The sequence below is a fragment of the Anguilla rostrata genome, chromosome 8 (assembly GCF_018555375.3).
Source record: "Anguilla rostrata isolate EN2019 chromosome 8, ASM1855537v3, whole genome shotgun sequence".
NCBI lineage: Eukaryota > Metazoa > Chordata > Actinopteri > Anguilliformes > Anguillidae > Anguilla > Anguilla rostrata.
This window is the reverse complement of record NC_057940.1, coordinates 36847890-36874663: the sequence shown is the minus strand read 5'-3', so window position 1 is coordinate 36874663 and position 26774 is coordinate 36847890. Positions and strand designations below refer to the sequence as shown.

Here is a 26774-nt window from a genome sequence, read left to right as displayed (position 1 = left end):
CTCTCTCTCTCTCTCCTGTCACCTCTCCTGATCCCCAGTGTGTGCAGGACCATGGACAGCAGCCGCTGGCCAGAGTGGATCAGCCCAGTCAAGGCCCTGGAGCTACAGCAACTATCCCACACCTGGGAGCAGCCTGTCTTCCAGGAGCGGCTCCAGCTGCAGCACATAGAGGCTCCCCACCGCCAGATAAAAGGTCCACTGCCCAGATCCTGGGGACTTCACTCTGGGACTGCTTCACTAGTGCTGTGTGATCGTCCCCACAGATGCTGACCTAAGCCTGTGTCTCCCAGATGAGCACACACAGAGTCAAGGAATACACAGAGGTCTTATTGTTTACTTTAACGGACTGGGATCTGTCAGTGACACAAGACTGAAACTTCCACTTTCACATGAGTCTTATTATCCCTGGTATAGAACTGGCACTGATCAAGACAAAACTCTAAATGAAGTTAAAGTGGCCATTGTATCAAGAATGTATTCTGTTTAAGTTGTGTTCATAATGAGGTCTGAGTAAGACTAAGCAAAATTCAAATTAAAAAAGGTTGAATGAATACCTGTATTGCTGTCCATGGCACTGAATTCCTCTGGGATTCGACGATAGCAGGAAACTATGGCGCTTTCCAAAGAGGAGGTGAACAGCGCTCCTCTGCTCATCTCGCGCTACTACACCTGTCACAGTCACATCATTTATCATTTCACCTGAATCGAAGAGCATTTGTCACAAAATGTATTTTGAAACATATTTAATATTGATGACTCGTACACCGAAACGACTTTCGTTGATAAGCTTTCATAACATCATCTTCATTGTCGTTCCACGATTCTCCAGCAGGGGACTTCCTAAGGCTACACATGTCTGACGGATCAACAGTGTGCACAACAGGCAGGTTTTTGTACAGCCAGTTAATCAGACTGAATCACTGTGGTGGACTTTCGGTGGCGGGACCAAACTGGAAGTCGGCAGTAAGTGGTTATACAAACAAGCCTTTTCAACATTTTCCACAGAAATATTAGAAGATTCTATCTGTTTTAATACATTCGTTTTACATTACGTTTCTGCGGGTTGTTTGCATTTTACATTCCACATTCTATTTTCTGCCGGCTGAATCAGTCGTTGAGCTAGAAATAAAATAAAAGATATGCATGTGAAAAGCTCAAAAGAGTACTATACATTTTCACATACAAATCCAAGTACATGCAACATTTTTTTTACAAGCGAATCGTTGATACATTTGAAAAGCTGCGTGAAGTAGTAAAGAATGGAAAAGCCAACGGTCGGCTGTGTCTCTAGAGTGAGAGGTTTTTGTACGGCGCGTGAATGAGTCTGTATCACTGTGGTACACTTTCGGTGGCGGCACAAAACTGTCAGTTGGACGTAAGTAATTCTCTTCCACATCCCTCACTGTCGATGTTTTTGCGTTTTTTTTTTTTTTTTAATATGCTGCAATTTTCCGACGTTCGATGTCGTGAATCAAAATTGTAATTCTGGAGATGCGTGAATGAAAAACAGAAATGTTAGTCAAATGATGTCAAATACTTTTTATTCTAGGACATTTTGACTTCAGGCAGTTTGTCTTTATCGTAGACCTGTTGATGTTTAGATGACCGACCTGCAATAACTTTCTTTTTTGCGCTCGAGAGTAACTAAATTAAATTGCATTGGCTCCTTTGCCGTCGGCAGGATCACTCTGTACGAGCATGTATTTTATGGCACAGTCTGCAAAACGACAATCTCTTTCTCAGTAACGTAGAATAAAATAGTGTTGTCCACCTAACCCTAAAAAATTTAAATGATTTAATCAGAGTTATTTATTTTTCACACTTGAAAATGAAATTGGATCATAGCCTACTTCATACACTTCGTCGTTTGTGTTGGTTATGAAATCCGATCGTTTTATTTATTCAAATTTTATTTTAATTTTTATTTGCGATCGCATTATTATATTAAGAATGTTGTTACATTACAGACTTATGTTCTGATGTCATAACATTCTCTAGTCTACAGTATATTATGTTTATAGATTTTTTTTTAAAAAGCGAGGAATTTCCAATGCAATGAAAATATTTACCAAATGCTTTTGATAACTTGATGTAAAAGTTTTATGAAAATTGTTTCTTGCTGCCGGAGTGCGTGTTCAGTTCATATACGTGAGGGAACACAACGGGAACCTGGTGGTTCATTCTATATGTTTTCAGCGTGAATATCAGTATGTATCCATTCTTTTGCAAGCCGCTGCGTATTGTATAGGGTCTATGGTGGGCTACTGAAATAATCGACAGTTCAAGCTGCAAAAGTGGAGTAAATTGAAAGTGCTGCACTAGAAGCAGTTCTGGTTGTGATGAAGAATTTTATCATTGTTAAGTACTACCGTCACAATCTGATAATAATGGAATGCATTCAGACAGAACCTTTAATAATGCCAATGTACTTTATATTGTAGAATATAAAGCAAATGCAAATAAAGTCTATTCAGACATTCCAAATAAGTTGTAAGTGATAACTTCTGTATGACATTTCACGTCTCAGTCTCATTGCAAGGACAGAATGATTGACACATGGGGGTTGGGGGGGGTGCGTGTCCACTGTCTGACCTCACTGTCTCTGCCCTGTCTCCCAGGTGACACAGTTCCCGCCCTCACAGTCCTGCCCCCCTCCAGTGTGGAGGTGAAGCAGGGGAAGGCCACACTGGTGTGTCTGGCCAACAAGGGCTTCCCGTCAGACTGGACTCTGCGCTGGAAAGTGGACGGTACCAGTAGGAGCTCGGGCGTGGCCGGGAGCGCCGGGGTCCTGGGGAAGGACGGCCTGTACAGCTGGAGCAGCTCCCTGACTCTCAGTGCGGATGACTGGATGAAGGCGGGGTCACTGACCTGTGAGGCCACAAAGGGCTCCCAGGCTGCCCCCCCTCAGACACTGAGGAGAGCTGACTGTGCTGAGTAGGGCGGGTGCAGGCCCAGCTCACACACTCTGATCACACTGTGTTTACCCTGCTCTGCTCTCAGCCTCTCTGCTCCTTACTGCTGCACACTGAGCTGGGCCTGTGTGTGAATCCTTCCTCCAGCCTGAGCTGTCACTGCTAATGTCTCACATGTGCTCTGCTTGTGTCCTCAACAAATATGCATACCTGCCTGCTTATTTGTGTTTGTGTGATTTTGGCAATAGCTGTTAGATAAAAGTCATTGAAATAATAAAGATTCTTTGAAAAGTTATTGTTTGACTGGCTGTTATTATAAAAAATAGACTTTTGTGATCCTGTTGTTTTTGTGCAAAATCTGTAGTGATTCCACCAAAAGGCCAGCCCTCACTCTGATGAAATCACAATTATGTTCTTGCCACTGAAATACTTTTGGAATACTCCCAAGAATTCAAATAAGATAATAATAATAAAACTTTTTGTGTTAATATAAAAAGAATGTATATTATTTATTGAGTCAGTGGTTTAATTCTAAATAAGTTTTCATTCCTGTCTGTACTGTATATTTGACACAAATTTATTGAGAAACCACTAAGAAATATTACACGAGTTTTCTTTTCATGAAAAATACAATTATAATTAATTACGAAATTACTATATACCAATTTATAGGAGACTCAGACAGAGACCAGATGGAGGTGATGAGAGGTTGTGTGTGAAATAACTGATCTGGAATCAGTTAAGGAGGGGCAGTCCCAGCTCTGGAGGCCTGCTGAGAGGAGCAGTGATGTGTGAGCGCGCTCAGTGCAGTTCTGTGCAGCAGGATGTGTGCTCTGCTCACACTAACCCCCTGGGGACGGCCCAGACACCTGGCCACAGTGCTGCTCTATTCCCAGATTGAGTCAGTCCCACTGAGGGACAGCAGAACCAGCCTGCCCCGCCCTGCATATGCAAATCTGAGTTTCACCCCCACAGCTTGCAGTTTCTCAGCCCAAAATACCCCACCACTGAGACAGCTGTTTGAGCATGAGGAGGTAGAGGGCTCATTCTGTAGTGAGGTGAGAATAGAATGTGTTTGCATCTTACGGTTGTCTTAGCGTGAATCTCTGATTAGAGATTTCACATCTGAGGAAACTTGCACTCTTATTTATCGGTATGGAAAAATAATGTCATACTTAAACTTAACCTTTAATTATCACCATATCATAAATACAGTCTAATCTAAAAATTTGATTGTGCATTAAAGTGAGAAAATATTTTTTAAATGAAGATAAGCAGTCAAGCAAAACTATGTTTTCATTTTAAATGCATAAATTAATAAAATAAAGAAAAATGGTTTCTCGGTTCATAAATACTCAGAAAACAACATATTCGTACAAACATTTGATGATTACAATTGTTATTTGCCTTTCACATACTCCAAAGATTGTCAAAAAAATTATTTTCATCATTTTAAAATTTTCAGTGGCTCCAATGAGTGTTTTAGTCATTTAGTGTTTCCTTGTGATTTCATGGAGTGAAAAATTTAATTGTATCTGTTCCACTTCTTGAATGGAGAAAAAGAGGTCTCCATAACTATTAAGTTATTGGTTAAAACATTATTTTGGATTTAAATAATTGAAATTTTATATTAAATTAATCCTGTTCCATGTAGCACCAGGTAAGACTACACCCATTTCTTCTCCACTCACATACTTCTGCTGTTTGGTGCATTAGAGGGGTCTCTTACAGTTGGTGACCTTGACACTTGACGGGTATCTGAGGGGTTTTCTTACACTTTTATACATTCCATCCTTCAAATTTCCAGATACACAATGCTGCATTTATTCAGCAAACACAAACAGGTTTTGATAATACTAACCCTGTACTGACCCCATGCCTGAAATATAATGGATGCCTGTGCAATTGAATACATTAAGCTCAAGGGATATCAATTCAAAATGAATGCATTGATGTCTTTTGAGTTTAAAATGATCTCATTTAATAATATGGGAGCTTGTCATGGAATTCTGTCCATGCTGTATCATGCTACGTTGTGGTTAAATTGAATAACTAATAACAAAATTTGAAACTTAAAATAATATGATGATCGTGCCAATCAAAGAAATACTGTCGCAGAAAATAATCAATTCTGTGATTCAGTGCATCGTGGCTGAGATGTCACCAGGATCCCATCAGAACAGAAACACCTTTAATTACATAAACTCTGATGTATGTATTCAACTCAAAATACCCTTCAGACAGTAGTTCATTTGAAATCCCACTCCTTCCTCCTCTAGGAGAAAGTACACATCCTCTGCTTTTGGGTGGACTCAGTACACCCAGGTGATCATTGCTGCTTGTGAAATGATACTCTGTGTTCCCTGTGATGTTGTGGTACAGAAGTGTGTGTGGTTCAGCAGCAGCTCTGTTATAGGTTCTGTGTGACACAGAGAAGCTCCTCTTCAGTACAGAGGGGTGTGTATTCAGGACTGAAGCTCATTGTCGCCCCCTACTGCCCTGTTGTAAATACTGGTGTTCCAGATCAGTGCCTCCACCCTCAGCACCTGCAGTAGGTCCCAGCTGCAGCAGTGCAGTCTCTGTGCAGTCTGACTGAGGGAGGTTTTTGTACGGCTCTCTATCACTGTGTGAACACCCAGCTACTACCGATCTGATGTAAACTCTGACAGTAATAATCTCCTGCATCTTCAGCCTGGACTCCAGTGATTTTCAGTGTAAACTGAGTCCCAGATCCACTCCCACTGAAACGATCAGGAATCCCAGACTGGCGACTTGTGGCATAATAAATCAGAAGTTTAGGAGCCTGACCAGGTTTCTGCTGGTACCAGCTGAGGTAGTTGCCACTGTAAACGCCCTGACTGGTTGTACAGCTGATAGAGACAGTGTCTCCCAGCTGAACAGACTGAGCTGCTGGATTCTGAGTCAGAACTATATCTGCCATTGATTCTGAAAAACAAAATATGAAAATGGATGACAATTACCTTAATACTGACAAACAACATGCAATACTCTGGTTAATTTGATAATACAATGAGGGCAATTTTTGTAAAAGCAGTTTTGTTGTGAGAAGTAAAAAAGAAAATGTGAATTATAACCAAAATCCTAAGTTAAAACAGAGTTGTCTAGCTCACCTTGTACAAGGAGTCCCAGCATCACCAGCAGTAAAAATTTTGACATCATCATAATGCTGCTTGTGTCAGTGTCTGTGAAATGACTGTTCAGTCACTGATCAGTACTGGGAGTCTTAAAGTGTGTGGAGCAGTGAGGCAGGACAGGTATGCAAAGCCCCTTCCTCTATACAAACCCTGTAACACACTGTTAGAGGAGCTCTGATGTGTGAACAGCAGTGGGTCTATAGAGGGCTGGGACACGTGCTGTTTTTACCCTTTTAAACGTTTAAATGTCAATCTTACTATTTTTGGCTTTGTAATGTATGATTTTTGAAGCATAACTGGTGAAAACAAGCTAGCTGAATATGTATTATCGTTGTGTCAAATGTGTGTTAAATTCACGTTGCGTGTTCTGATTGTAGTTTCTTAATTGGAGGTCAGAAAGTCAAAGACATCAGTCAGGCGCTGGATATTTTGGAGTAAAAGTCCATCCATTTAGAATAAATTAAACATGGAAATACAATATTATTATGAATGTTCACTGTTTTCACTCATTCTCAGTTTTTAAATCGCATGATAAATAATGCAACCATCAATGCACATTTCATGTTCATCTGTCATGTTTGAGCTAAATCACTACATTTATCTTACAAAATTACAGCAGTAACTCAGTGGGTTATAAAGGGGGTGATGCAGTTATCACAGTCTGTATGGTGTGTGAAAGGCCCCTTATGTGTCCTGTAGTGACACAGGCAGATCACTCTCATCTCCCGCTCAACAAGGAGAGGTACTCCATCATGACTGCTTTACTGGTATTCATGATTTGAATCCTGTGTGAATCAGATATGTCTGTTGGTTTTACATACCCGCTGTTTAAAAATTTCATGCACACAATGCTACTTTTTCTCACTGAAATCAAACGTGTTCTGGTAATACTAATCCAGTACTGAATCCATGCCTGAAATATGATGGATGCTTGTGCAACTGCTCGATATATGTCAACTTAAAAAAATCTCTAAGCTTATATCATGTGACTTTGTTATGGAATTATGTGCATGCTGTTTTGTCTGAAGTAAAATTCTCAAACGGTGATGAATAATAATAATATTTGATACATTAAAGCTTGGATAAAAATGTAGGAAAAATGCTTGGTATTCACTTGTTTGTGTGATACCATTACATCATGACAATGTTTCACAGATTATTACTGAAATGATAATAATGCAAATGATAGAAATGATATCTCAGATAACAGTAAAATCTGATACTGTGACTCAGCCCGGCACAGCTGCGATGAAACCAGGATTCCACCAGAATAGACGTACCATTAATAATACATTATCATGTATGTATTGAATACATAGTCATAATAACTTTTCTGGAAGCAATTCATTTGAAATCCCACTCATTCCACCTCTGGGAGAATGTACACTTCCTCTGCATTAGTCTGAACTCCAGAGCAACATGGAGATGATTGCTGCTTGTGAGCTGATGTACTGTGTGATGCCTGTGATGTTGTGGTACAGAAGTGTGTGTGGTTCAGCAGCAGCTCTGCTACGGGTTCAGTGTGTGTGACACAGAGCAGCTCCTCTTCAGCACAGAGAGGTGTGTATTCAGGGCTGTGGCTCGTTGTTGCCCCCTACAGCCCAGTTGGCAGTACTGCTGTCCCAGACCAGTGCCTCCCCCCTCAGCACCTGCAGTAGGTCCCAGCTGCAGCAGTGCAGTCTCTGTGCAGTCCGACTAAGAGAGGTTTTTGTACGGCTCTCTATCACTGTGTGAGCGGCGTGCTCAAGCCCTGCTGACAGTAATAATCTCCTGCATCTTCAGCCTGGACTCCAGTGATTTTCAGTGTGAACTGAGTCCCAGATCCACTCCCACTGAAACGATCAGGAATCCCAGACTGGCGAGTAGTGGCACTATAGATCAGAAGTTTAGGAGCCTGACCAGGTTTCTGCTGGTACCAGTGGAGGTGGTTGCCACTGTAAACACTCTGACTGGCTGTACAGCTGATAGAGACAGTGTCTCCCAGCTGAACAGACTGAGCTGTTGGATCCTGAGTCAGAAGTATATCTGCCATTGATTCTGAAAAACAAAGCAGGGAAATGGATGACAATCACAATAATATTGACAAACAACATGCAATATTCTGGTGAATTTGATGATAAAATAAGGTCATTTTTTAAAAGAAGTATAAAAGAAAATGTGAACCAAAACTAAAATTCCAATTTAAAATCGATTTGTCTTTCTCACCCTGTATAAGGAGTCCCAGCATCACCAGCAGTAGAAAGTTTGACATCATCATAATGCTGCCTGTGTCAGTGTCTGTGAAAGGACTGGACAGTCACTGATCAGTACTGGGTGTCTTAAAGTGTGTGGAGCAGTGAGGCAGGACAGGTATGCAAAGCCCCTTCCTCTATACAAATCCTGTCACACACAGTTAGAGGAGCTCTGATGTGTGAACAGCAGTGGGTATATAGAAGGCTGGGACATGTGGACTCTTCACCGCTATTTTAGCTGTTGTGATGCAAGAACTTCATGCCCCACCCAGCTGTGCTCGTTTTTCTCTCTCTTGCCTGCACTCTCAATAAAGATCTGTTAATATACAACACACAGTTTTTTTTTTTTTTACTACTTTGGCAGTACAATTATGCTGTACAATTAATGTGTTAGTGAGACTTTTTAACACAGACTGTGTTGAAATTACACAAATCGGATTATCAGGCTTATCTTTGTTTTTTTGTTTTTTTCTTTTTTGTTGCAAATTCCAATCTCTCCTTTCTGTCCTTGTTGCTGATGAGAGGTTTACATCTAGAAGTGTAGCCTTTGTAATTTGCCTCTATGTTTTTTCACACTGTGTCCTGTGATACTTTCACTCCTAATGTATAGAGATCACCAGCAATTATTTGAGGATTTAGATTTTTTTCCCCCACAACTTTTTCACCACTTTCTCATTTCCTCCAGGTTTCATTTCAAGCACATACTGAATTTAGCACCATGGTCATTTGCTTTGAAATACAAATTTGATTACTACAGAGGGAAACAACTGCAACACAACTGTCCCAATACATTTGCATGAAACTGTAGTGGATCCCAAACATGATAGTGGCAGAGGTTTCCTAACAAGTTCATACCTCAATTGAAATCAGAATGCGTAAGCTGATGTATACTAAAGATTTATTTACAGTAGTCCACTGTATTAAAACTATAGTACGTGTAACAATGTATTGTTATTATGTATGTAAGGGATGCAAGGGAATGAAAGGGATTAGTTCATCCCACAATGGTAAAATCAGGGGAAATGTCGTAAAGATATATAACTAGTAAAATAAATTTTTTAGGCCACACTGGACGCACCAACAAAACAACAAAACAAAGCTACAAAGCAAACGCCGCGTAGATTAGCCTACGTGTTTTGACGTGTGTTGCCTTGCTGTTGAAATAAAAATAAATGCATTATTATAAATACAGTGGAGTATAAAACCTGCGCACGGTGTTTACGAATCATGGAAACTTGGCTGCTGGCCACATGCTGACTCAAATTTGCAAATCGAAAGTTGTTTTTACAACAGCGGCGAAACAAAATAGAGGACTTGAGTTTCGTTTTCCAAATTCCACACGTGATAAGAGGGACGGACAACAACATGGGCTGTGCAGCGAAACCTATAAAAGTGCTCGGGCTGGAAAAGTAGACTACATCCTGGAAATTTCAGCAGTTTCGTAAGCTTACATCTTACGAACAGAAGAGGTACAGAATGAACACAGGTGCGTATGTTGATAGCAATTCTTCAGTTAGCTTGACGAATATTGTTCGAAATTCTAGATGTACCGCCTATAGATCCAGTAAAGAGAATAAAGTGACTTACATTGCTATGTCTAAATATGTACTAATTTCCCAGATTGGACTCCCACGCTGTGGCGTGATACTTTCGACGAAATGTTGGAAGAAGAATTAGAATACAATGACAGCTGGATTGTTCAGTTCAACTACAGCCTACAAGAGAATCTCTCTAAAGAGGAGAGGAGGGGATGGAAGATCTACTGCCATCGTGCCTACGGAAAGTACGTATTCAGCGGTCTTTTCGTGAGAAAACAATGTTCTACAAACTGCGACTGTCATTAACCATCTTCGTTGTATGTATAAACAAGCAGGCAAAAAACAATGAAATAAATATATAAATAACGTAAGTGAGGGATCTTATTAAAATTCTCTATGTATGTATATATATATATATATTGAAAGTCTAGTCTTTTGTTGACTTAACCTTAATTTTGTGGCAATTCAGACATTTGTGTTAGACATTGTATTGTGAGGGAGGGGAAGTGTGAAGATCAGACGCGACCAAACAGGGGATCTATAAGTTACCGAAGGGCACTCCAGTACCCACTAAGTTTCGTGAGAGACGAAATAAGGGGGTGCTATACTCCTAAGGGACGCATCCCAAATAATAATAAACCCCTAAACGGGTAACTGAGGAAGGAGTATTAAAAAAAAGGAACAAGGAAACGAGAAATAAAGAACAAACGACTTCAAACCGAAGCTGAGGACAAGAAAATGTCTTTTCACAAACAAACAGAAGACGTTCTGAGGCCAACTAAAACCAGGGGGAAAACTGGTTAGTAAGAAGCGGAAAGATTTGTGCCACGAAGGTGACACAGTCACCCCTAAAAACCGCCAACCTCAGAATCTGGACAAATACCGTCCTAATACCTTTCTCCCAAAAAAAAAAACAAAACTGAAGTCTGAATTCCTTGGTTCATAAAATACTTGTACCTTGCTCAGAAAAGAGCCAGGGAACTGGCTAGAGCAAAACACGTTACACTCAAGCACCGTTCCACTGCCTGCTGACGCTTTAAATACCCAGCCACAGGTGTGGCTGGTAATCAGCGGAAGATGTGAGCAGCCAACAGGTGAAACAGATCACCATGGTAATCCTGCAGGAATGCAAGGAATGTTAGGGCAGGAACAATCATCCCACAGGAACCAAAAATAATGATTAGCCGAGCGGCTAACCTGCGAGCTCGAAACTAATCGTCCCCAAACACCAAAAGAACGATTAGCCGAGTGGCTAATCTGAATGCTAACAACTGAGCCGGTGCAGACACGGAAAAATGATCTACCCTGCACAGAAACCGTGACATGTATGTGTCCCCCCTGACTCCTGCATTGGTGGTGTATTTCCTTAGTCCTTAATCGGGGGTAGACTGCTAGAGATGCTTCTAGAGAGGTTTCTGGATTTATTCTTTCCTGGCTTGATTTAACTGCTTGATTGATTATTACGAGACTAAGGCTGAATATTCAGTCTGAATGGTGCCATGCGGCACATCCCAAGCTCATAGTCATCTGTATTCAATAGCCTAATGAATCTAATTGTTGAGTTCAATATCATCTGTATTCAATAGCCTAATGAATCTAATTGTTGAGTTAATTATATTGTTGCTCGTTGTAGTTACCTCCAAAAAAAGCCATTTTTGGTCAGTCACGCAAATATTGCGCTGTTACTTTTGTCAGCAAATCAATGATGGGGCACTGCCACCATGTGGTGTATGCATGTTTTGTATGTTTTCAGTTGATTAATGGAAACACAACAAAATACAAAGACTGAACAATCATCTTCTTGGCCTCTTATCTCAGATTTAGGTGTGGTACCTGTTCCAAAGATTGGCCATCGGCCCGGGTTACTCTTCTCTTCCACTACCGCCTGCGCAGCGAGGCAGCCCGGGGGACGGTGATCATGCGACCCTTCAGACAGGCGTGCCGGGGCTGCAGTGGGAACTTTGAGCTCCCAGGGTTCTCCATGGAGGAAGTAGAGAAGGTCCTGCTCAAGCTGATTGGCAAGATCAAGAAGAACTGCTACGGTGAAGAGGAAGAGGACAACAGCGATTCCTGCTCCCCTGAGAAAGTGCGGACGAAGCCGCATGAGAGTTCGCTGTGTGAGGCCTGTAGTCAGGGGATCTGCTGTGTGGAAGACTAGTTTCCACAGAGCCTAGTCTAGGAACTGGGAAAGGAAACATGATTACCTCAGGAGCCCCAACAGGCAACATGAGGTGCTCAAGTGGTTACCTGAGACAAATAATTTCAAAATGGTTTTTTGTTTTTTTTAACGATGACAGAAAAAATGCACTTTACGCAATATATATTTAACCAACGTAATATGGAAGAAAATATTTTGAGAGGCCTGAGGGCTAGGAGTTGTTTGCAGGGGTGATTAATAAAATCTCATGTGCATCTCACAACTCTTTGGAGTGATATTGTGTATACGCAGAAACACGTTATAGTGTGTTTTTTATATTTTTTAATGATATAAAATAGTAATGATCTAAACTATTGTTTAAATGCTTCAGGCTTCATTTGTGAGACACAATGCTTTACGCAATATTTTCAAGGACTTAAAAAAAAATTCAAGTTATCTTTCTTATGTCGCTGTTAATACAAAACTTTCTTATATTATTTTCCATGTAAAATGACTGGATAAATACACAGTGTTACTAGCTTGCTGAGAATACTCATGGACGTTAAGTACTTTCTTGTCAAATAACAAACAAAAAATGTATTACGGAAGTTTGGTGTTTCAGAGCCCCTCAGTGTCCTGGGTCAGTGCCTCCCCCCTCAGCACCTGCAGTAGGTCCCAGCTGCAGCAGTGCAGTCTCTGTACAGTCCGACTGAGGGAGGTTTTTGTACGGCTCTGTATCACTGTGTGAGCGGCGTGCTATAACCCTGCTGACAGTAATAATCTCCTGCATCTTCAGCCTGGACTCCAGTGATTTTCAGTGTAAACTGAGTCCCAGATCCACTCCCACTGAAACGATCAGGAATCCCAGACTGGCGAGTTGTGGCAATATAAATCAGAAATTTAGGAGCCTGACCAGGTTTCTGCAGGTACCAGTGGAGCCAGTAACTCACGCTCTGACTGGTTGTACAGCTGATAGAGACAGTGTCTCCCAGCTGAACAGATTGAGCTGCTGGATCCTGAGTCAGAACTATATCTGCCATTGATTCTGAAAAATAAAACATGGAAATGGATGTCAAAGCACATTAATATTCTCAAACACTGTGCAATATTCTGGTAAATTTGACTATGCATTTATGACAATGCTGTGAACAAAGTTGCTTTCTTAAAAGTAAAGAAATAAAATGTAGCATGACGAAAATCCAAAGTTAAACTGGATCCGTCAATCTTACCCTGAGCAAAGAGTCCCAGCATCACCAGCAGTAAAACGTTTGACATCATCATAATGCTGCCTGTGTCAGTGTCTGTGAAAGGACTGGACAGTCACTGATCTGTACTGGGGGTCTTAAAGTGTGTGGAGCAGTGAGGCAGGACAGGTATGCAAAGCCCCTTCCTCTATACAAATCCTGTCACACACAGTTAGAGGAGCTCTGATGTGTGAACAGCAGTGGTCTATGGAGAGCTGGGACACGTGCTCTATTCACTGCTGTTTTCCCCAGTCAAGCATTTGAAAGTCAATATTACTATTTTTGGCTTTGTAATGTATGATTTTGTAAGTATAACTGGTGAATACATGCAGGCTGAATATGGCTTATCATTCTCTAAAAAATGTGTTGAATAAATTCACATTGTGTGTTATAATTTTAGTTTCTTTATGGGAGATCAGACAGTAAAGGACATCAGTCAGACTCCGGAAATAATTCAAGTGCAGTCCATCTGTTTAGAATTTATGAAAAGTGAAAAACAAGATTATAATGAATATTCTCTGATTTCACTCAGAAAACATTCTTTTTTAAATTTAATGCAATTGAATTTTGACAACTAGCAATGAACATGCTTGTGCTTAAATATTGGAAAACTGACTTAACCTTGCAAAATTGTATTCCATGTTTTAAACAAAGGTTTATCGTAATTTTTTATCTAAACTGTAATTCCTCCATCAGTCCTGGAGGACACAGAAAATCCTGCTTTTTCCCATGTCCTGACAGCAGCCACTAATTTTCATTTTGCTCTCAGCCAGCTGAGCAGCGCAGCCACTGAATCTGGGAGCTCACACTGTGCAGCTGGTACAGGCAGACTGCAGGCAAACAGTCAACCAGAGGAATCACTATGTCCTCAGTGAGAAAGGGACAACTGGGCTGAATGAATCCCTCCCTCCTAAGGTGACCATTCAGATATATATATGTTCTCTTCTACACAGCGGCTCACAGGATTGGTCAGCAGTGCCTATCAGACTGTAGTTTGTGCTCCTTTATTATGGTGATAGAGGATCAGATCAGAAGCAGCAGTGGTGCTCTGATTGGTCAGGGTGTGTAACAGCAGCCTGTGTGATGTGTGCTGGGAGAGCTCTGGACTGAGTGACTCCACTGTGCTGGACTGCCTGCTGTTCACTGCTGCTGGGTTCTGTGACATCTTGTGTTAAACTCTTTTACAATGAATTCAAAATGCATAATCATTGGAAATTCATCGAAATTACATTCCTAAATAAAGGCTAGGATGCATTGAAATGAAAATGTAGTGCAATCTTTTTGAATAGGGAATCTGAATGATTTTATAATAATCCACTTTAGCTCAATGTTTTCAAGCAAAGCCCCTCAATGTCTCGGGTGAGTAGCTCCCCCCTCAGCACCTGCAGTAGGTCCCAGCTGCAGCAGTGCAGTCTCTGTGCAGTCTGACTGAGGGAGGTTTTTGTACGGCTCTGTATCACTGTGTGAATATATGTTCACTGTTGATGTAGTGAAAACTCTGACAGTAATAATCTCCTGCATCTTCAGCCTGGACTCCAGTGATTTTCAGTGTGAACTGAGTCCCAGATCCACTCCCACTGAAACGATCAGGAATCCCAGACTGGCGACTTGTGGCAAAATTAATCAGAAGTTTAGGAGCCTGACCAGGTTTCTGCTGGTACCAGTAGAGGTTGTTGCCAACGAAAACGCTCTGACTGACTGTACAGCTGATAGAGACAGTGTCTCCCAGCTGAACAGACTGAGCTGCTGGATCCTGAGTCAGAACTATATCTGCCTTTGATTCTGAAAAATAAAACATGTAAATGGATGTCAAAGAACATTCATATTTTCAATCACTGGGCAATATTATGGTAAACTGGAAATTAATGACAAATGCTGTGAACACAGATGCTCTGTCAAAAGTAAAGAAAGAAAATGTGGAATGACCAAAATCCAAAGTTAAAATGGATCCGTCAATCTCACCCTGAGCAAAGAGTCCCAGCATCACCAGCAGTAAAAAGTTTGACCCCATCATAATGCTGCCTGTGTCAGTGTCTGTGAAAGGACTGGACAGTCACTGATCAGTACTGGGGGTCTTAATGTGTGTGGAGCAGTGAGGCAGGACAGGTATGCAAAGCCCCTTCCTCTATACAAATCCTGTCACACACAGTTAGAGGAGCTCTGATGTGTGAACAGCAGTGGGTCTGTAGAGGGCTGGGACACGTGCGCTATTCACTTCTTTTTTTCCCAGTACAAATGTCAACAATCAAATGTCAACGTTACTGTTTCTGAGACTGTATCGTACACTTATAGATATGTGACTGTTAAAGACTAGCTGAACATGAGGTATGAATGTTAAATATGTGTTTAATATATTCACATTTTGTATGCTCTGATGACAGGTTCATTACAAGTGTTCAGAAAGTCAAGGACATCAGTAAGGTACATGGAATTATTCATTTACAGTCTATGCTATTTTATCCAGACAACATATTTATTGCGTGCATTTAGAGAATTATTTCTGAAATTAGATTGGACTTTTATAGATAAATAATTGGTCACGGGTGACAGCATATTGACTTATATTCCATTAAATTTGTATTTCATTCATTTCTGTGTTGTTTGTTCTGATATACATTTCAGTTTCAGAAATAAGAAATTTAGTGAAATCATGCATGCACAGGAAATGATTCAAAAAATGTATATCCTTGTGAAAACAATGTAAACTAAAACTGTATTAGAGTGAGCATTTCCTTTTGTCAATATGACCTGGTCCTTCCTTCATATAGCACTGTAGTTTTCAGATGATTATAATGAGGTTCTTTGTGTTATCAGAGGGATTACTGTGCTAACTGTAGAAGGGAACTCTCTACTTCACTCTCTACTGCTATGATCTCCAGTGCAGCAGTGGAACGCCCATTATTGTTCCATCAATGATTTATTTTTCTTTCTTTTAAAAAAATCTGAAATCGTATTTATTGAGTCATGCCTTCCATCTTCCATGCTCACTTTATCAATGTCCTCCATCACAATGTGATAGCACAGAAAAACTACATCTCTCAAAATGCACATTCTTCCAGCAACCACTTATTTTCCCCCATTGCAGATCACTCTGTTACATGTAGGGGGGGGGCACTGTACATCCTGTTCAGCATATATAGACAGACTACTCCATTGTCGGGCTGCTTCAAACTGCACCGGTTAGGTGTATGTTATACCAGCCTGGGGTTTTTTTCACAAACCAGGATTACTGAATAGCCGTCCTGAGCAAACCCCGGAACAGCTCTTTTTACTTCAGTCCATGTGCCATGTTTTGGAAGGTTCCGGGTTTTACTCAGTGCACTTACCTGGCAAACTCAGTAATCCTGCTTTATGAAACAGGGCCCTGTAGTTTCCTCTCCCTCGTTATACTGCAGTGCTTTTATATCAGGAGCAAAACAGCACTCTCTGTCTCCTCCCTGTGGTCACACATTGTAATGGCAGCTTGTGCCATGTATAGAACAGCAACCTGTAGTGGTGTCCTCTACAGCCATAGAATGCTGATTATTTGAAAAGTTAAAAGGGAGCACAGGGTTAGTCCTGCATTACTTATTCATATTTGGCCAAAATTAAACTTAAATCAGTCTTCAGTAAGCATGAAAATGTATCCTATTGTAAATCATTGCGATACTTAAAAACAATGCTTTTGATCACACCTACATCCATGCAAATTAATGTTCGATATTTCCTATGATGTATCAGTTTTTTCACAACCAAGGGTGAAAGTGAAGACAGTGCAGAAGATGGAGCTGAGTTTGGAGTTTGGGAAAGAGCAGGAGGAACACTGCTGGGGGGTGTGAGAGCCACTCTCATCACTGAATGCCCTGTAGCCGGTAGCTCATTGGTATTCGGTATTAATTTCCAAAGATGCTGTGCAACTACAGGACATGAATTATCCTAGAATGTTTCTGGGTCTCATCATCGAAATTAAGGGAACATTGACCAATGTGCAAATCTGTTTAGATTCTAAATTATAATTTACCCCTGAAAAATTCCTCAAATATGTAAAAAAAAAAACTAAAACATTACATTCAAAATATTTCACTTGTATGTGTTGAGTCCCACCTCTGGTCCTGTAAACGTAATTGAATAGTAATTCACCACTCCAGTCATTAGTTAAATCTGTTTATATTTCCTTGTGTTTACAACGTACTGATACCTCAGGTGTGTAAGTGTAAGTTTCTCAAGTGTATTCCTTCAATGAAAGGTTTATGCTGATAAAATTTAAATGGATCTTAACAGGAAAGTATTGGATGTGCTCACATTAATATTTAAAGAAATGGCATTAAATATTAGAATAAGAAAGTTATTATTGCACAAAACAGCTCAGAATTTGAGCAGAGCCCCTTGTGGTCACAGCCCAGTGCCTCCCCCTTCAGCACCTGCAGTAGGACCCAGATGCAGCAGTGCAGTCTCTGTGCAGTCTGACTGAGGGAGGTTTTTGTACGGCTCTGTATCACTGTGTGAACACCCAGCTACTACTGATGAGATGCGCACTCTGACAATAATAATCTCCTGCATCTTCAGCGTGGACTCCAGTGATTTTCAGTGAAAACTGAGTCCCAGATCCACTCCCACTGAAACGATCAGGAATCCCAGACTGGCGAGTTGTGGCATAATAAATCAAAAGTTTTGGAGCCTGACCAGGTTTCTGCAGGTACCAGTTGAGGTAGCTGCCACCATAAACGCTTTGACTGACTGTACAGCTGATAGAGACAGTGTCTCCCTGCTGAACAGACTGAGCTGACGGAGACTGAGTCAGGACTATATCTGCCATCGATTCTGAAAAAGAATAAACGTTAGTTTGAACATAAATATTTCAATAAAGTTTTTATATAATTGTGAATTTGAATATAAAAACAGCAAAAGATTTTGTGAAAAATTACCAAACATTTTCTAAAATATGACCAAAACCCCCAAGTGATAAATTACAATGAAATAAGATTTTCTCACCCTGAGCAAATAGTCCCAGCACCACCAGCAGTAAAATGTTTGACATCATCATACTGCTGCCTGTGTCAGTGTCTGTGAAAGGACTGGACAGTCACTGATCAGTACTGGGGGTCTTAAAGTGTGTGGAACAGTGAGGCGGGACAGGTATGCAAAGCCCCTTCCTCTATACAAATCCTGTCACACACAGTTAGAGGAGCTCTGATGTGTGAACAGCAGTGGGTCTATAGAGGGCTGGGACACATGCTTTGCTCACAGCTGCTTTTTATCCAGTTAAACACTCAAATGTCAATATTACTTTTTCTACCATTATACTGTATAATTATATTATTTACTGTTGTGTGTTTTCATCAGATGACACAGTAGCACTCTGTCCTTCCTGTGGGTAAATAGTGAAAAAAAATGTATATAAATCCCTTTAAATAAAAGCTATGATTTTGAACAGTAACCGCCTTTGAATTATTTGTTTACAAAACAAAATCTTTGGAGTATAAAGAAAAAATATGTCTATGTCCCAAACATCATGGTGCTCACTGTGTATGGGAAATGTAGTAGAGGTAAAAATGAGGATAGTACAACGGTCTAAGTGGTTATAAGGCTGAAGTAAGGGCTGCTGGGTAGCTCCCTCGGTAAGATTCCCGCATGCTGTACATTAGTGAGTGCCATTGTCTCAGACTGACTGTGGCCAGATATCCTGCTGGGTTGATGCACAACTAGCTCTTTGTCAGCCAATGGATTAATGGAAGGGATTCAGTCGATGGGGAGAGCAATGTTGCTTGAGTAAATCGCTGTTGGCCGTCCGGGCACCAGTGGCTTGTCCCCTGCGCATGCGTATGATTGGATCTCCTCCACCCCTTTTCTGTGTGTGCGCAGCTCTTGTGGCAGTGTGAACAGAAGCAGCTGGGTGGTACTGTGTCATTTTGAGGAGAAATGTGAGTTGTCTTCACTCTCCTGAACTGGCAGCAGGACCATACATGAGAGCATGCTTGGACGTAGTTTGCAAATTAGGCATACCCAATTCAGTGCAATTGGAGATGATGAATTTAAAATTGACTGCACAGCTATGATACCAGCATGATTCCATCTGAAAATAAATACCTTTAATGACACCAGTTATGATCCAACCATCCATTATCTATACCCGCTTATCCTGGGCAGGGTCAAAGGGGCTTCTGGAGCTTATCCCAGAATGCACTGGGTGAGATGCAGGTAACCAATTATCATCTATGTATTGAATACATAATCAAAATACCTTTCTGAGAGAAATTAATTTGAATATCCCTCTCATTCCACTTCTGGGTGAACGTTCACGTACTCTGATATTGGGTGAACTCAGCCAAACCTGGTGATCATAGCTGCTTGTGAAATGAATCTATGTGATTCCTGTGATGTTGTGGTACAGAAGTGTGTGTGTGTCAGCAGAAGATTGCTATGGGTTCTGTGTGCGACTCAGAGTGGCTCCTCTTCAGCACAGAGAGGGATGCATTCAGGACTGAAGCTCATTGTCGCCCCCTACTGGTCTGCTGGCAATTTGTCCCAGACCTGTGACTCCCCCCTCAGCAACCTGCAGTAGGTCCCAGCTGCAGCAGTGCAGTCTGACTGAGGGAGGTTTTTGTACGGCTCTGTATCACTGTGTGAACACCTAGCTACCACTGATCAGATGTAAACTTTGACAATAATAATCTCCTGCATCTTCAGCCTGGACTCCAGTGATTTTCAGTGTAAACTGAGTCCCAGATCCACTCCCACTGAAACGATCAGGAATCCCAGACTGGCGACTCGTGGCATAATAAATCAGAAGTTTAGGAGCCTGACCAGGTTTCTGCAGGTACCAGCTGAGACACTCACCACTGCTGTAAGTGTAAACGCTCTGACTGGCTGTACAGCTGATAGAGACAGTGTCTCCCAGCTGAACAGACTGAGCTGCTGGAGACTGAGTCAGAACTACATCTGCAATTGAATCTGAAAAAAAAAATGGAAATGGATGTCAATGCACATTTTAATTTAGTAATTTGCAGTATTCTGGTAAATTTGATTACTCTGTAATGGCAGCTTGCTTCAAAACAGCTGTTTTGTGAAAAGAAAAAACAAAAATGTGAACTATAACTAAAACCTCAAGTTAAAATAGTTCTTTCTTTCTCACCCTGTACAAGGAGTCCCAGCATCACCAGCAGTAGAACGACCAACATCATTATAGTGCTGCCTGTGTCAGTGTCTGTGAAAGGACTGGACAGTCACTGATCAGTACTGGGGGTCTTAAAGTGTGTGGAGCAGTGAGGCAGGCCAGGTATGCAAAGCCCCTTCCTCTATACAAATCCTGTCACACACAGTTAGAGGAGCTCTGATGTGTGAACAGCAGTGTATCTGTAGAGGGCTGGAACACGTGTTGTTTTTACCCTGTTAAATGTTTAAATGTCAGTCTTACTGTTTGTGGCATTGCAATGTATGATTTTAGACAAATAACTGGTGAAAAAAGGCTTGCTGAATATGTCTCAACATTGTATAAAATATGTGTTGAATAAATTCACATTGCATGTTAGTATTGCCGTTTCTTTATACACCTGTTCTTTTCACTGCTGTTTTTCCCCAGTCAAGCATTTGAAAGTCAATATTTCTGATTCTGACTGTACTGTATGATTATGGGTGTGTAACTAGTGAAAACTGGCTAAATATGAGGTATAATTGTAAAATATGTAGTTAATTAATTTAGACATTGTGTGCACTGATGACAAGTTCATTACAAGAGATCAAACAGTCTGGGACATCAGTCAGGCTCAAGGAATTATTCATTCACAGTATATCCATATGCAATCAATGAAAAGTTGAATACTTTATTACTGTGAAAGTTTCCAGATTTAATTCGGAAGACCTTCTCACCCTGTATTTAATGCAGTTTTATTTTGACAACTAGCACTGAACATTTTTGTTTTTAAATACAGGAAATACTAAGTTGATCTTGGTAAATGTAATACATGTTTTAAACAAAGATTTATCCTCATTTTTGTCCTAAACAGTAATTCCTCCATCCATACTGGAGAGCACAGAAACTCCTGTTCTTCCCCATGTGCAGCCAGCAGCCTCTAATTTTCCTTTAGCTCTCAGCCAGCTGAGCAGCACAGCCACTGAATCTGGGAGCTCACATTGTGCAGCTGGTACAGGCAGACTGCAGGCAAACAGTCAACCAGAGGAATCACTTTGTCCTCAGTGAGAAAGGGACAACTGAGCTGAATGAGTCCCTCCCTCCCTCCTGTGGTGACCTCACAGATAATGACATATTCCCTTCTACACAGCAGCTCACAGGATTGGTCAGCAGTGCCTATCAGACTGTAGTTTGTGCTCTTTTATTATGGTGTTAGAGGATCAGATCAGAAGCAGCAGTGGAGCTCTGATTGGTCAGGGTGTGTAACAGCAGCCTGTGTGATGTGTGCTGGGAGAGCTCTGGACTGAGTGACTCCACTGTGCTGGACTGCCTGCTGTTCACTGCTGATACATGCTGTGATATCTTCTTTTAAACTTTTAAGAATGAATTCATTTGGAAATGTGATATTTTATGTGAGAGCACTGCTTCAGAACAACATATGTCTATTGGCCAGGGAGAGATTATAAAGCAAAGTAACCGGAAATTCTTCAACATTGTATTCCTAATTAAAAGTTTTGATACACTGAAATTGAAACATATGATAATTATTTAGATTTGAGAGTATAAACATTTTTATAATTTACCATTGCTCAGTGTTCCAGATCAGTGCCTCCCCCCTCAGCACCTGCAGTAGGTCCCAGCTGCAGCAGTGCAGTCTCTGTGCAGTCTGACTGAGGGAGGTTTTTGTACGGCTCTGTATCACTGTGTGAACGGGTAGCTGCTGCACTGCTGACAGTAATAATCTCCTGCATCTTCAGCCTGGACTCCAGTGATTTTCAGTGTGAACTGAGTCCCAGATCCACTCCCACTGAAACGATCAGGAATCCCAGACTGGCGATATGTGGCAGCATAAATCAGAAGTTTAGGAGCCTGACCAGGTTTCTGTAGGTACCAGTTTAGACAAGTGCCCACACTCTGACTGGCTGTACAGCTGATAGAGACAGTCTCTCCCAACTGAACAGACCGAGCTGCTGGATCCTGAGTCAGCACTTTATCTGCTTTTGATTCTGAAACACAAAACATGGAAATGGATGTCAATGCATATTAATATTTTCAAACAATGTGCTCAATTCTGGTACATTTGACTATATTATGATGGCAACTTGTGTGAAAAAGGTTTCTTGCGAAAAGAGACAAACAGAAATGTGAACTACAACAAAAATCTCAAGGTAAAATGGATCCATCTTTCTCACCCTGTACAAGGAGTCCCAGCATCACCAGCAATAGAACGTTTGACATCATCATAATGCTGCCTGTGTCAGTGTCTGTGAAAGGACTGGACAGTCACTGATCAGTCCTGGGGGTCTTAAAGTGTGTGGAGCAGTGAGGCAGGACTGGTATGCAAAGCCCCTTCCTCTATACAAATCCTGTCACACAGTTAGAGGAGCTCTGATGTGTGAACAGCAGTGGGTCTATAGAGGGCTGGGACACATGCTTTACTCACTGCTATTTTCATCCAGACAGCATATTTATAGTATGCGTTAAGTGAATTACTTTTTTAAATTAGATTGCACTTTTATAGATCCATAATATGTCACGGGTGACAGCATACTGACTAATATGCCAGAAAATGTGTATTTAATAAATATCTGTGTTGTTTGTTCTGATAGACGTTTCAGTATCAGAAATAAAACATTCTGTGACATCATGCATGCACAGGAAAAGATTCAAATGTGGTATATCCTCATGAAAAGATCGTGTACTAAAACACTGTTACAGTGAGATTTTACTCTTCTCTTTATGAGCCGGTCCTTCCTCATTTTTAACAGTATAGTTCTCAGATGATTATAATAAGATTCTTTGTTTTATCAGAGGGAATACTGTGCAAACTGTAGAAGGGAACTCTCTACTTCACTCTCTACTGCTATGATCTCTAGTGCAGCAGTGGAACGCCCATTATTATTTCATCATTTATTTATTTATTTATTTTTCTATCTGAGGTCATATTTATTGAGTCATGCCTTCCACCTTCCATGCGCAGTTTATCAATGTCCTCCATCACTTTGTGAGAGCACAGAGAAACTATATCTCCTATAATGCACATTCTCCCAGCAAACACTTCTTTCCCTGCACTGCAGATCACTCACTTACATGTACAGGGAGAGAGTACATCCTGTTCAGCTTATATAGTCAGACTACTCCATTGTGTGGCTGCATTAAACTGCACTGGTTCGGTCTAAGTGTAATACCAGCCTGGGTTTTTTCACAAAGCAGGGTTACTGAGTTAGCTGGGTAACTGTGCTGAGTTAAACCCAGAACAGCTCTTTTTACTTCAGACTATGTGCCTTATGTTGGATGGTTCTGGGTTTTACTCAGTGCATTTATCCAGGTAACTCAGTAATCCTGCTTTATGAAACAGGGCCCTGTAGTTTCCTCTCCCTCATTATACTGTAGTGCTTTTATATCAGAAGAAAAACAGCACTCTCTATCGCCTCTCTGTGGTCACACAGTGTAATGGCAACTTGTGCCATGTATAGAAGCTCAACCCATAGTGGTGTCACCTACAGCCATAGAATGCTGATTACTTGAAAATTTGGAAGGGAGCACAGGGTGAATCCTGCATTACTTATTCAAATTTGGCCAACATTATGCTTAAAAAATCTTCAGTAAGCATGAACATTTCTCCTATTGTAAATCATGACGATACTTATGAACAATGCTTTTGCTCATAACTGCATCCATGCAAATGAATGAGCGAGATTTCCTATGATGTATCAGTTTTTTCACAACCGAGGGTGAAAGTGAAGACAGTGCAGTGAAAAGTTTATGCTAAAATAATTAAAACGGATCTTAAAAGGAAGGTTTTGGATGTGCTCACATTTGGAGAAATTGTATTAAATATTAAAAAATGAGCGTTATTAATGCACAAAACAGCTCAGAATTTGTGCAGAGCCCCTCAGTGTCACAGATCCATGTCTCCCCCCTCAGCACCTGCAGTAGGTCCCAGCTGCAGCAGTGCAGTCTCTGTGCAGTCTGACTGAGGCAGGTTTTTGTACGGCTCTGTATCACTGTGTTGGCAAGCTGTTCTGATCCTGAGTCGGAACTATATCTGCCATTGATTCTGAAAAACAAAACATTGAAATGGATGTCAATACACGTTACTATTCAAACAATTTGCTGAAATCTGTTTATTTGGACTAGTCTATCATGTCAACTTTTGTGAAAAGAAAACAATGATAATGTGATCTATAACCAATATCTGAAGTTAATGTGGATCCATCATTCTCACCCTGTACAAGGAGTCCCAGCGTCACCAGCAGTAAAACGTTTGACATCATCATAATGCTGCCTGTGTCAGTGTCTGTGAAAGGACTGGACAGTCACTGATCTGTACTGGGGGTCTTAAAGTGTGTGCAGCACTGTGCTGGACTGCCTGCTGTTCACTGCTGCTGGGTTCTGTGACATCTTGTGTTAAACTATTTTACAAAGAATTCAAAATACATAATCATTGGAAATTCATCAAAATTACATTCTAGGATGCACTGAAATGAAAATGTAGTGTAATCTTTTTGAATAGAGAATCTGAATGATTTCATAATAATCCACTGTAGCTCAATGTTTTCGAGCAGACCTCTCAATGTCTTGGGTGAGTAGCTCCCCCCTCAGCACCTGCAGTAGGTCCCAGCTGCAGCAGTGCAGTCTCTGTGCAGTCTGACTGAGGGAGGTTTTTGTACGGCTCTGTATCACTGTGTGAATATATATTTACTGTTGATGTAGTGGAAACCCTGACAGTAATAATCTCCTGCATCTTCAGCCTGAACTCCAGTGATTTTCAGTGAAAACTGAGTCCCAGATCTACTCCCACTGAAACGATCAGGAATCCCAGATTGGCGATATGTGGCAGCATAAATCAGAAGTTTAGGAGCCTGACCAGGTTTCTGCAGGTACCAGTGGAGGTAGCTGCCACCGTGAACGCTCTGACTGACCGTACAGCTAATAGAGACGGTGTCTCCCAGCTGAACAGACCGAGCTGTGGGAGCCTGAGTCAGAACTATATCTGCCATTGATTCTGAAAAAGAAACGGAAATGGATGTCAAAGCACATTGTTATTTAGTAATTTTTAGTATTCTGGTAAATTTGGCTCGTCTGTAATGGCAACTTGCTTCAAAATAGTTGTTTTGTGAAAAGAAAAAACAAAAATGTGAACTATAACTAAAACCTCAAGTTAAAATAGTTCTGTCTTTCTCACCTTGTACAAGGAGTCCCAGCATCACCAGCAGTAAAAAGTTTGACATCATCATAATGCTGCCTGTGTCAGTGTCTGTGAAAGGACTGGACAGTCACTGATCAGTACTGGGGGTCTTAAAGTGTGTAGAGTAGTGAGGCAGGACAGGTATGCAAAGCCCCTTCCTCTATACAAATCCTGTCACACACAGTTAGAGGAGCTCTGATGTGTGAACAGCAGTGGGTCTGTAGAGGGCTGGAACACGTGCTGTTTTTACCCAGTTAAATGTTTAAATGTCAGTCTTACTGTTTGTGGCATTGTAATGTATGGTTTTAGACAAATAACTGGTGAAAACAGGCATGTTGAATGTGACTTAACGTGTAAAATATCTGTTGAATAAATTCACATTGCCTCTTATTATTGTAGTTTCTTTATGGGAGATCAGAAAGTCAATGACATCAGTCAGGCGCTTTGAATTATTGGAATTGGAGTATATCCCTCTGGAATTAATGAAAACTGAAATACAATATTATTTTGAATGTTTCCTGATTTATCTCATTCTCAGTTTTTAAATTGCATGATAAATAATGCTCCCATCAATGCACATTTCATGTTCCTCCTTTATCTTTTAGCTAAATCATTACATTTCTTTCACAAGATTACAACAGTAACTCAATGGGTTTACAAAGGGAGTGATGCAGTATTCACTGTCTGTATGGTGTGTTTAAGAGCCCTTATGTGTCCTGTAGTTACACATGCAGATCACCCTCATCTCTTCTGAATAAGGTGAGGTATCCCACTGAGGGTGACTGCTTTACTGGTATTCATGATTTTAATTCTGTGTGAATCAGACATGTTTGCTGGTTTTACATTCCCTCTGTTTGAAAATTCTCGGCACACAATGCTACATTTGTTCACTGAACTCTGAACCAGACATGTTCTGGTTTTGTTAATCAAATACTGAATCCATGCCTGAAATATGATGGATGCATGTGCAACTGCTTCATGTCCCTTAAGTTAAAAAAAAAAAAATCCCCTGTCTAATAACAAGTGACTTTTTCAATGAATTTTATTCATGTTGTTTTGTATGAAGTAAAATGCTTAAAGGGTGATAAATAATAATGATATTTGCTACTTTATGCTTCGTAAAAACCGAAGGCAATATGCTTTGGAATCACTCATTTGAGTCACACAATTGCACCATGACAATATTCACTGATTATTACAAAAATGATGATCAGCGAAATCAAAAAAACTATTTCTCAAAAACAGTCAAATCTGAGAC

At 40.8% G+C, this 26774-nt stretch overlaps 1 protein-coding gene, 1 long non-coding RNA gene and 1 gene segment (V, D, J or C); all 3 read left to right on the top strand.

Annotated features, from left to right (window-relative positions):
* Positions 1-51: 51 nt before the first annotated feature.
* Positions 52-3207, top strand: LOC135260349 (Ig kappa-b4 chain C region-like). The segment is given in 3 exon segments: positions 52-193; positions 859-963; positions 2619-3207. Coding segments are annotated over 3 exon segments (567 nt in total).
* Positions 3208-7710: 4503 nt separating this feature from the next.
* LOC135261615 (uncharacterized) lies at positions 7711-25906 on the top strand. Its single transcript, XR_010331996.1, has 2 exons — positions 7711-8086; positions 25499-25906. It is a non-coding gene; the product is annotated as an uncharacterized LOC135261615 (long non-coding RNA).
* LOC135261603 (receptor-transporting protein 3-like) lies at positions 9635-13238 on the top strand. The gene is made up of 3 exons (XM_064348085.1): positions 9635-9784; positions 9919-10081; positions 11655-13238. Exons 1-3 carry the CDS (start codon positions 9775-9777, stop codon positions 11992-11994), a joined length of 513 nt encoding a protein of 170 aa, XP_064204155.1. The 5' UTR covers positions 9635-9774; the 3' UTR covers positions 11995-13238.
* Positions 25907-26774: the final 868 nt, after the last annotated feature.